This window comes from Gossypium arboreum, chromosome 4 (assembly GCF_025698485.1).
Source record: "Gossypium arboreum isolate Shixiya-1 chromosome 4, ASM2569848v2, whole genome shotgun sequence".
NCBI lineage: Eukaryota > Viridiplantae > Streptophyta > Magnoliopsida > Malvales > Malvaceae > Gossypium > Gossypium arboreum.
The window spans coordinates 10,579,573-10,592,664 of NC_069073.1; the positions used below are offsets into that span (position 1 = coordinate 10,579,573).

The window sequence follows — 13,092 nt, forward strand, 5'->3', positions numbered from 1 at the left end:
AAGTTATTGTGAGACAGGGCCAGAACGGTTTCTGGGTCCCCTGTTGCGACTTTAAAAATTTGCTATAAATTATCCAGAAAGAATTAGAAGTCATGTCTTATATGTGCAGATTCTATTTTGAGTCTAGTTTCATTAGAAACAAACAGCACCAGTATTAAAGCCCTTTACAGAGAGATATTCAAGTTGTAACGTGCAAAGGTCAGCGTAGTCGACCCCTGTAACATGGGTGACTTTAACTAATAAACTGTACCAATTGGCCTGACCAAAAATTCTAGAAATAAATCCATGGATGGATATATGAGTTTAAATTCAGGGAAAATTTACGGAATCAGTTTCCGAGTTTTGAAACTCAAGATATGATTTTTAAGGTAACGGTGATGCAGTTTTCCAGCCTGTCTGGAAATGCCGAATTGGTCGGTACTTTAAGAGGATTTAGCTCGTTAACCCCTCGCGTCCGACACCGGCGATGGTCTCGGGTTCGGGGTGTTACAGTATCTACAACACATACCTGACCTTAGCCATCGGTAGGATGTTCGAAACCTGCACCCGAATCATGTAAACCCTAATGACATGTCATTTGTATCCTATGAATTCCTAAGGTTTAAACGGGGCTCAGTATAATTGTACGTCGTTGGATATGCAATAGTATATACATATCAAAATTCATAATTGATGTATATATCAAGACTTTCACTTTGCCCCGATCTAAAGCCGTACGAGGTCTGTCTTGACCTATATAGATCAATTTAGCTCAATTCAATATGTATTTTATTTAATTTAACCCAGAATCATATTTTTGCAAAATTACCATCTTGTCTCAATACTTGTAATTTTTTTACAATTTAGTCCCTAACTCATAAAAGAGGAAAATTATGCAATTTCACCACAACCCATTATAGCCAAACATCAATTAGGTCCCTATCAAGCCTTATATTTTATTTATTTCACAATTTCACCATGTAAAATTTTCCATTTTTCAATTTAATCCTTATTACATTTTCATAAAAATCTCTTTACAAAAGTTGTTTATCTAACAACAACTATCCATTTTCTTCCACCAAACATAAAAAACAACCTATATTCATTCATGGAAAAACTCTAATCTTTTAACAATTTTGCAAATTAGTCCCCGAGCTAGCTAGATTATGCTACAATGATCTCGAAAACATAAAAATCATTAAAAACGGGAAAAAAATACATACCAATCAAGCAAGGAAAAGTTGTCGAATTTAAAAGCTTCAAAAATGGATTCCCAACCCTAACATTCAGTTGAAGATGAATAACAAAATTTATTTAATTAGTTTTATCATTATTTATTATTTTACCTTTATAACCTTGTAAAATATTACTAATTTAAAAAATACCAAGTCGTCATATTCCACTATCAACAAAAATGGTATAATTACGATATAAGGACTCATACTTTAAGGTTCTATTGCTATTTAAAACTTTTAGCTACTAGAACACAACTTTTGCACTTTACGCAATTTAGTTATTTTTATCAAATTGAGCATGTAAACGGTAAAATTCCTTCACGAAAATTTTATACAATACTACTATCATGCTGTAGGAAATAAAATAGTAATAAAATAAAATTTTTTACATTAAATTTATGGTCCCGAAACCACTGTTCTGATTTTACTAAAAAAAGGTTATTATAGAGGTTAATGCCAATTCAAGGGTTTACACCAAAACCACAAAATCGTAAAAAAAAAATAAATGTTTTTGTTCATTCAGTTAGTTCAGTTGTGACACTCCATACTCAAATTTGGTGGTCAACCGGGCATGGGTGTTATAGTCTTCAGGAGAACACATTAATTCCGCAAAAACTCGTTGTGTATTCTCTAGCCTATTATTCAACTTGGTTGGATCATCATTAACTTTACCCCTAAATTCTTTAGCCTCACACTTACGGATTTTATCAACAAGGGGTAGGTGAACCATTGCGGGTACAGAGTTTTGAGGGCACGGAGGTGTTAGAGGAGGCATGGTTAAAGGTGGAGGTTGCAGAGCCGCAGGGTTGGCTCACATAAAATCAATGGTTCGTTGACTCATCATGCCATAAAAGGCATTTTTCATTTCACTATTAAATTATTTCAGAACTGACATACTTTGACTCGCTTCTTGATTGGAAACTGAAATATTACTTTCAACTTCATCTGCTACTGCACGATTTGTTTCGGGTGACATCTTGCATCTATAAGAAAAACAAAATCAGATAGGATCAAAAGCATCACACTATCACATATATATATATATGTGGCATGTATATGCTAGACTCATTACACACTAGGTTAGTCCTAGAATCGACTAAAACGTAGCTCTAATACCACTAAATATAACACCCTCACATGTCTTTGTCATCGAATTAGGGTTATGAGATGCTACAACAATTAACAAAATAGTCCTAAGTTATTTCAATCCAAAGTTTACTTTGAAACAGTCATCAATAGATTTTAATTCAATAAACATGTTATTCATATAAGAACGAGACTTAAATCGATCCTACGAAGCTCTAAAATAAATTCAAGAATAAGTAGGGACTAATTTGAAACATAACATAAAAGTAAGGTAAAAACAGAAAACACGGGTCACATGGTCATGTGGCTAAGCAGTGTGACAAGGCTGAGGCCTTGTGGTGCAATAGACTGATGTGGTGTATAAAAGGGTCACACAACCGTGTAGCCAGGTTGTGTAACAGATTGTGGCCGTGTGTACCTAAAGTCACCAAAATCAAACAGAGCACATGGTCGTGTCACATACCCATGTAAGGTACATGGCCGTGTGTCAAACTGTACGTTAGGCCGTGTGTGCCATATGTTACCTTGAAATGCAAGATATACATCAATGGTTTACTTAAGTCCAAATCATACCAATAACTATTCATTAAATCAACTCAAAATACATCAAAGTCATGCCAAAATATGTCATTTGCCTAGTTCTAACCAATATGCCTATAACACCCCCGTACCCGAGACCATCGCCGGAGTCAAGCACGAAGTGTTACTAAACTTAATTCATCAATTAAACAACTTAAACAACTTATTACCAACCATGCATGACAATCAAGCATATGCACATCACCAATATCAAACATAACATAAATAGCTAGATTTATAAGTCAGAATCATTAGCTCACTAAAGACCAATATATTTGCCCAAATAATAATAACACATGTTATAAAATTAGGTCCCTATACATGCCACTCACTTGATAAATCTAGCATATGTGTTTATCTTGTCAAGGTGTTGGCTTGATAGTGTGATCTTTGCCTCAAACGGTCTCCAACCCCGAGCTAACGACAACACTAAAAGAAATGGAAAGGAGGGGGTAAGCTTTATGCTTAGTAAGCTCACATGAAATAATAATAAGCAATTTACTAACATGCTTCCCACAATAAAACTAACTCATTTATACATTTACACATGTTCTGGTTAAGCTGTTTTCTTGAGTAATAGTCACTAAATCATTTATATTTAGAGTTACGGAACTCCAAATTAAGATCCATACATTTTCCCAAAAACTATACTCATATATCTTTCCACCATAAAACTTTCAGAATTTTTAGTCCAGCCAATAAGTACAGTTTTTTATTCAAAATCTCCCTTGTTTTGCTATTTAACAGCTTCGACCTTTCTTCACTAAAATTTATTTATCTCATAGTACAAAACTCGATGTTTTTGTTTGGTTTTATTAAAATTATACTCATCCAAGATTCTAGGAATATAAATTATACCCCAAAATTATTTTTCTATAATTTTTAACAATTTTTCCAAGTCGAATAGGGATCTCGAATTCATTCAGACAACATCTCACAAGAATTCAAATATCACATAATATGGAATTCTTTTGCTTCCCTGTTTCTTTTATGTGAAAATAGACTCAATAAAATTTAATTACATATTTTATTTGAAATTTAATTCAACTTACACAATTTTTGGTAAATTTTAAAATCCATGCTTTATTGTTGTCCAACACTGTTTTACTACTAAAGTTCACTTTTGCAGTTTCACTTAATCCCTTCCATTTTACCGAGGTTCGCTCAAATATCGAGCATATTGCTCATAAATTCAAATAAACATATACTTGCACTTGTTCATCACATAATCACTTTCACATTTATTTTCACTTAATCGATTTCCCGTTGAACTCATCGAATAATAATAGATACACAATTGCTCGCACATTTTCTCATTTCCACACTTGTAGCCGAAGCTATCCTGCACGCATAGTAGCTCGCACTTAGTACTACACATGCGACCAATTATCCGGTACACGTAGTAGCCTGCACTTAGTACTACACACGTGACCTAACCATCGATACACGTAGTAGCTCGCACTTAGTACTACACACGTGATCGAAGTTTTCAGTGCACGCATAGTAGCTCGCACTTAGTAATCGCATATGCGACCAATTATCTGGTACACGTAGTAGCCTACACTTAGTACTACACGCATGACCTCACAATAGCTCATTGGTATCGTTTCTATTCCAAAGGTTCAACCGGGAAATTCCTCACTTTTCAACATTTTACTAAATTGTCCGTAATCAATTTAAATTCATAATTTACATCAAATAATCATTTGATAGGCACCACATTTCATATGGTATCAAAATATATTAACATAAAAGAATCGATAGATTATTTATATCTGAACTTACTCAAGTGTCGATCTCACTATCCATAGTACCAATTGTCCATTCATAGTATAATAAGACACAACTCAAATAGAAAATCAGCTTTTAAGAATTTACATAACATAAATCACATATTTCATATAACACTTGTCATGTATCATCATTTTCTTGCACTTCATGTAACATTCTTGCATGTCATATTTCCACATCATAAACACCATTCCATCAACTTTTCCAATATATTAAATCATACAATATATGCAATAATAGTAAGAAATATAATTCAAACATAACATTGCATTATTATTATCATACGAACTTACCTCGATACAAAATATTAGCAATCGGCCTATTCCTTGTAAACTTTGTTTTCCCTCGATCACGACTTGAATCTCGTTTCTCTTGATCTATAATACCAAATTAATTTATTTAATACATACATTCATCAAAACAGCCTTTTAATACGAACTTTGGCAAAATTACCATTTTGCCCCTAAACTTTGCATAATTACACTTTTGCCCCTAGGCTTGGGAATTAAACTTCATCCCTTATTCTTATGTTTTATGACATGCTGATCATTTTTCCCTTCTATGACAACATCAAATTCTCACTCTAACACGCACTTATGACTATTAGGTATTTTTACCGATTAAGCCCTTTTACTCGTTTTCACTTAAAACCGAGTAGCACAAGTTATCTAACATAATTTAAAACCTTATATTCTATCATAAAACACCAAAATACACAAATTTCACCTATGGGTATTTTTCCAAATACGGAACCCTAGGTTGAATTATTGCTAGCATAAGCTTAATCAAGTTCTTGGGATTCCAAAACGTAAAGAACTTGAAAACGGGCTAGAACGGACTTACTATTGAGCTTGGAAAGCTTGAAAACCCTAGCCATGGCTTCCCCCATGCTAATTTCGACCTCCATATGGAGAAGATGACCATTTTGTGTTATTTTTCCCATTTTATTTCATTTAATATACAAATGACCAAAATACCCTTACTACTAAACTTTCAAAAAAATTCCATCCATGTCCAATTTTTTTCCACAAACTTCAAAATGGTCTAATTACCATTTAAGGACCTTTGATTTAAAAACTCATAACAATTAAACACTTCTAACATGTAAAACTCAACTTTTGCACTTTTTACAATTTAGTCATTTTGACCAAATTGAGTGCCCAAACGTCGAAATTTTTGAACGAAATTTTCACGAAATCATTCCGTGAAATCGTAGACCATAAAAATATAATAAAAATAAAATTTTCCTCGTCGAATTTGTGGTCCTGAAACCATTGTTCCGACTAAGCCCAAAATCAGGATGTTACAATGCCATAAGGCACTGTCACATCCAACTCAACTATACAAATCAAACCATTCATCCAAGCATGCGTATATCCACCGATATGCACTTTACCACAAATACTAACCAAACCATATATTTTTTCAACTAAAGCCTGCCTAGATTTTTCTAATGTAAAACTTAAAACAATCTCATACATACCATTATTTTGGTACCTCACAAAACTTACCATATTTATTTATATCTTTATATCACAATTGCATGAACTACAATCATCAACTAACACATAAACCAAAAATTACATCCAAGTTTAACCATTCACAACCATTTCATAATCTAAGATCAAACATGTCATTTCCAACATGCTCTCATCATATACCATTTATGCATACCATAATAATCATTAGAACCCAACGATTTACAAGATATTACAACTTAAACTTAAACTTCAAAACCATCAACCCAAGATAGCTTATATACATGCCACAAAACTGAATTAAACAAGTCAAAATCAACCAATATAGAAACTTGATAGTGTAAGCCTTGAAGTTGATTTGTCTGTCTAGTTCCGCAAAACGTTAACTACAGAAAACAAGAAAATAAACAAATTAAGTTTTTATAGCTTAGTAAGTCCATAGTTAAATCTAAACCAACTTATCTCATTCTAGCAATTGAAATTAAAACAAATTAGTTTATATTAACTTGACGATCCATTTGCAAGAACAAGTGATATTTGCATAGAATTAAATCATCAAATATTTCATATTCATCAACAACTATATCAAGATGTGTTCCATTGAAAAATATTTATGAATCTTCAATCAACATAGCTCATGTAAATTCATTTGGGTCTATAAATCTTTTTTTTTATAAAAAATCACATATTTTAACAAATTTTTTGAAGATCATTCACAAGTTCTACTAGCCCAATGAACTATAGTAACATAACTTGAATACTCGAGTAACTACACCACACCAGAGAGCATCAGAATGCTATATAGAGGCACCATGGTGCAAACAGAGACATCGAAGTGAAATCAGAGACACCGAAGTGCAAACAAAGACGTCGAAGTGTAAGCAAAGGCACCGAAGTGCAAATAGAGACACCGAAGTGCAATCTTGTACATGTGTGCATTCTAACCGTATTGGCATGTCAATTGTATCCTAATCGTTTAATACGTTCAAACGAGTATTTAAACAAAAATTATCACATTTACAAATCAGAGGCACTTTCATAATATCCGAACACATGCTGTAAATCATTTATGTTTCATTCCAAAATCATATAAATTATATTTCACAAATATTCATAAATTTTTTCAAATACGTATTCTCTCACCTTATACTTAATTGTAAACCATTTATAATTTTAATCCAATATCAAATATTCAACCACAATTCAATTAAACCAACTCATAACAGCACAAATTAAATATACATAAACATCCATCTATACTACGAACTTACCTATTATATACGGTTAATGAGCTGATTCGTAGGGAGTCTTCTGCAATTTTCTCTTTTCCTCAGTTTTCCTCTATACGGTTCAATCCTTGATCTATATAATAGTTAAATTCAATTTATCAATTTTAATTACATTTTCATGATCATTTTTATGCATATGACCTATTGATTTCATTTTAAAAATTTTCCCTGAACTTTTACACCTTATTCAATTTAGTTCCTAAAATCGAAACTATTATAATTTTCACATTTAATCCCCAATATTTATAATCGATTATATAATCATTCCAAACCAGCCTTAAAATATTGAAAATTTATAGGAATTTCATGCTAATATTAACTTATTTTCATATTAGTCCCTAAACTCAAAACTAACAAAAATTCTTTTACAAAATAGCCTTAATTAACAACCAAACTTGTAAATCTTCCATTTAACCTAATGAACACTTCAAATTCATCAATGGCAAGTTCTAAAACCTTTAATAGTTTTACAAAATAATCGTCAAGTTAGCTAAATTAAAATACAACGATCTAAAAAATGTAAAATTTACGAGAAACGGATAGAAAAATCACCTACATGCAATGGCATTAAGCTTGACCGTAGCTTAGGTTTTCAAACAAGGATGGTTTCGGTGGTCGATGATGATCACTTTAGTTATTTACTTTATGTTTTTATTTATTTACCAATTTACCCTTACCATTAACATTAAAAATTTCTATCTAAATGGACACTAATCGTCCACTATTCTTTAAAGAGGTCTAATTACCTTTTAAATTCTTAAACAAGCAATAATCATACGTTTTAGCTAGTAATCATCAATCGTGATGAAGTTTTACATTTTTTACGATTTAGTCCTTTTTCTTTAATTAACTATTCAATTGCTAAAATTATTGGACCAAAACTAAATTTAACTCTATAATTAACTTGGAAATATTATAAAATAATATTTATTGACTCGATCATTAGAAATAAGGGTTTCAAAATTACCATTTTCAATACCATTGAAAAACAAGATATTATAGATTAATAGACTTAATTGATTTTTTAGTACTATTTAGGGGTCGTTTATAGCATTTAACTGAAAATAAACCCTAGCAACTTAGTAGCCTCAGTTATTTTTTTGAAAATAAAAAATGACAGCCAAAAGGATAACATTTACCCTTTTTTTAAGCTTAATGTGATGAATGATCATTGATGGCACCCTATTTGAGAGGGCAGCACCATGTTTTTATTTATTTATTTTTCCAAGCAAAGCCTATTGATTAGCTGAGAGACATTGTATACAAGAGGGAGGTGTAAAAAGATGAAATGATTGGATAGTACTGAAGTAATAAGTTGCACCTGCATATATGATCATAAATACAAGTTCAAAATCGAAAGACGACGACGACAATAATAATAATAATAATAATAATAATAATAATAATAATGTTTGATTTGAATTACTAAAGAAAACTATAATTGAAAATTGTCCAGTCCACCAACTCGGGAACAGTAAAAAACATATCCATATTTAATGAATTTTTAACTTCATTTGTAATTCAAAAGCAATGCTAAGAAATCAACCAAACATTATGTATTATGATTTTATTTACTATTGAGATTAAAAAAATTATAATTCAAAATATCTTTTAAAAAGCGCTTTTAATCTCAATCATAATTATAAACAAATAGATTTCGAAAATGGTTTGGAAAAACAGTTTGATTTTAAATTGAGTTTTTAACTCAATTTTAAAAATTAAAATTTTCAACTTTTTAACTTAAAAAAGTATTTTTAATAAAAGTAACTTTTATTTCTATTATTATGATTAAAATAAATATTTTATTTTTTCAAAAGCGTTCTTTTAGTATTCTTTTCAAAAGTATTTTTAAACGTAATAATAAACATCATCTAATTTTTAAAAACATTTTCCGAATTTTTTATAACAAAAGCAATTTTCGACTTCAATAATAGAACAATTAATTCTAAAAGGAGTAGTGATCCATTTCTTCTATTGTTTTAGATTTTATAACCCCAAAATATAAAGTAAAAATGAAATACACCCTATCTATAACTATTACATAATGGTTAAATATCAATTATAATCCTCTATTTTCTAGATTATATAAATTATCAAATTTCAATTCGGTCCTATACTACACTTAAATTTGAGATTTAATTTTATACTTTAAACTTTGACATAATTTGGTACCACAGTGTTTATAATGTCATCAATTACTATAAATATTTTTATTTTGATTAAAATGTAAATGTGAATTTTAAGTATCATTAAGACGGTTAAAATTATTTTTTAGATTCAAGCTCATTACAATGCTATTATTTGTTAAATGGTTACGAGGTGAATGTTTTCTTAATTTTAAAATGTTGAATTAGAAAATTTTATAGGAAAATTTAGACAGTATTAATATCTGAACCTAAATTTTAAAATTTAAAAATTAAAGGAACTAAATTATTAAAAATAAAAACATGAAAACTAAATTTTAAATATAAAAATATTGCAATATTTAAAATTTAATTTTACAAATGAATCAAAAAATAATTAACCCAATACCAACCGAATAATGAATAGAATTGATAGTAGTTGTTATTCCAAACTCGCCCCGTAGTATAACGGTAATGGTGTTTCAAATGCATTTTTTAATCCTTTTCGTTTCAGAAAATTTGAATAGCTTTTGTTGTCCTCCGCACGCAGGTCCCAACCAAGCCCCCTCACTCTCTCTCTCTCTCTGTCGCTCTTTTGTTTTTGTCTGTAAGCTGTAACATGTTCTGGGACTGCAAGAGAAAAAGAAAAAGACTCAAAACCCCAACTCAAACCTTGGGTTTATCAATGCAACAACAAAAAAACAAAACAAAAACCCTTCCCACTTACCACCTTCCTTATCTTATACTATTACTATATTCTTTAGTTTCTTACCCTAACTGTTTGAAATTTGAATACTGTTTAATTCCATTTTTTTATTTTTTTCTCATTTCCAACTCCCCATGTTTAAGCCCGCGTCTCACTCTCCCTTTCTTTGACTACCTCGGTCACATCACACCCCCCACATTTCTCTTGACCAACCACAGGTTCCATTTTTTTTTTACGCTGTTATTTATTTTTTCTTTCAGGCATTTCATCAAACAGGTTTCTCATTTCAATCATGGATGAACGGCCTCAAGAAAATGTTAAGTTTGAAACTTTTACCGTCACCAACACTCTCAAAGATCTTTGTTTGAATAATAACAGTGTTAGCATTTCTGGGTCTGATTCCCTTATTAGTTGTAGCAATAATGGCAGTAGTAGTAGCAGCAGCCTTCAAGATGTTAACATCAATAAGAACAGTGTTAGCATTAGTTTATGTAGTAGTGTTTCTGAGTCAGCTAATAAAATTAGTGTTAGTAAGAATGCAGAAAGCAGTGACTGTGAAGAGAGTGAAAAGAGTAGTTTTAGGAGTTTTTGTCCGTCGAAACCTCATAAAGGAAATGACAGAAGATGGGATGCAATACAGTATGTTAAGGGCAAAGATGGGGACTTGGGGTTGGCTCATTTTAGGTTGTTGAAAAAGTTGGGGTGTGGAGATATAGGGAGTGTTTATTTAGCTGAGTTAAGAGGGATGGGATGTTTGTTTGCAATGAAGGTTATGGATAAAGGAATGTTAGCTGGGAGGAAAAAATTGTTGAGAGCACAAACTGAGAGAGAAATATTGAGTTTATTAGATCATCCATTTTTACCAACCCTTTATTCACATTTTGAGACTGAGAAGTTTTCTTGCTTGTTGATGGAGTTTTGCAGTGGTGGGGATCTTCATATTCTCCGGCAACGACAGCCGGGCAAACATTTTACCGAACCAGCAGCACGGTTCGTATCTGTCTTTTAAGCTTTAATTCATTTGTTTTTGTCTTCTTGTTTATAATACTAGATAGGGAAATGTTTTTGTCTTGTTGTTTATAATACATGGATGATATGTGGTGAACATAGTTTGGAGAGGATATATTCATGTGATAGAAAATAGTTTTCTTCATATGCTGGTTCAGCTTTTGTTCTTCATAATATACCCGTTTCTCCCGAGAAGATGAATCGAGAGTACAATGCTAATTTACTTTTTCAAACCATGTTCCTGCTTCTAGTGCCCGTAATATACTTGGTAATATTCAAGACAGTTATTATTTCTGTTTGGATTAATTCTTAAGGGAATTCAGTCGTTAATCCAAATTTCCAAATACCTGTCGTGCTTGGTTAATCTCATATCTGTCAATATGCTTTGGAAAGTTTTCTGATAAAATTTCTATATTCTTGTAGGTTTTATGCTTCAGAAGTCCTTCTAGCCCTCGAGTATCTACACATGATGGGGGTGGTGTATAGGGATTTAAAGCCCGAAAATGTGTTGGTCAGGGAGGATGGCCACATTATGCTATCTGATTTTGATTTGTCATTGCGATGTTTCGTCAATCCCACGCTTGTGCAGTCCTGTTCTGAGCCATCATGTAGAATTGCTTCATACTGTATTCAGCCAGCATGTATTGATCCGGCATGCAAATTACCAGTATGTGTAGAGCCTGCTTGCTTGCAGCCATCTTGCTTTAAGCCTCGGTTTCTCAGTTCCAAAACAACGAAGGTGAAGAGTGAAAAAACAAATTTGGTGAACTCAGATTCATTTCCTGTACTTATTGCAGAACCAACTAACGCTCGCTCTATGTCATTTGTTGGGACTCATGAATATTTAGCTCCTGAAATTATAAGAGGAGATGGTCACGGGAGTGCTGTTGATTGGTGGACATTTGGTATTTTCTTGTACGAATTACTACTAGGACGAACACCATTTAAAGGAAACGATAATCGGGAGACATTATTCAATGTGGTTGGTCAGTCCCTAAAATTTACAGAGGGATCTTCAATCAGTTTTGCTGCAAAGGATTTAATCCGTGGTCTGCTTGTGAAGGATCCACAAAAGAGATTAGGCTTCAAAAGAGGTGCCACTGAGATCAAGCAACATCCATTCTTCGAAAGTGTTAACTGGGCTCTTATCCGCAGTACGCATCCTCCGGAAATCCCTAAACCCATTGATATCCCATTGCTAAACCAAGCATTTAAGTCATCCTTGCCTTCAAATGACAAGGGAGTCACAGACTCAGACAGGTCATCTGGTCCTTACTTAGATTTTGAGTTTTTCTGAATTTTCACGGGAAGCTATAGTAGTTAGTTTAGATTGTTGATGTATGTTCATGTTCTCAATGAAATCTCCCTTTTTTTTCCAGATGACTTGCCTTTTTCTTTTTTTCCCATCAAAAGTAAATGTCTTACTGTTGTGATTCTTAATGCTGCTATCCAGTAACAGTTGGCGTCTAATGGCGACAAAACGATGAACCGACTAGAAAACATGAATTCCTTTTGAATTACTCTTAAAGAGATGGACAAAAAAATGATGCAACTTTTGCAGTGAGTTGTCTTTTATTCCCTCTCTTTTTACGTCTTTAGTATGGAAGAGTCTGTCGTTTGGTGGACCTCCAATGGTGGGGCTTAAGCCCTTTCCATATTCACTTCTTGGTATAAAAAAATCTGGGTTCACCTCAGATATTCCCTTCAAACTTTATCTGCTAATGAACTTCTGCTAAAGAAACTGAAACAAGACAAGTCATAGTAAAAGGCTTGCTTGTTAACCGTTTGATGCCTAAGCTCTGACTTTTCATTTTGTTA

The 13,092-nt window shown here is 32.2% G+C and overlaps 1 protein-coding gene across 1 annotated transcript; it reads left to right on the top strand.

Annotated features, from left to right (window-relative positions):
• The first annotated feature begins 10,015 nt into the window (after positions 1-10,015).
• Positions 10,016-12,650, top strand: LOC108465337 (serine/threonine-protein kinase D6PKL2). Its single transcript, XM_053026557.1, has 3 exons — positions 10,016-10,484; positions 11,191-11,256; positions 11,698-12,650. Exons 1-3 carry the CDS (start codon positions 10,180-10,182, stop codon positions 12,569-12,571), a joined length of 1,245 nt encoding a protein of 414 aa, XP_052882517.1. The 5' UTR covers positions 10,016-10,179; the 3' UTR covers positions 12,572-12,650.
• Positions 12,651-13,092: the final 442 nt, after the last annotated feature.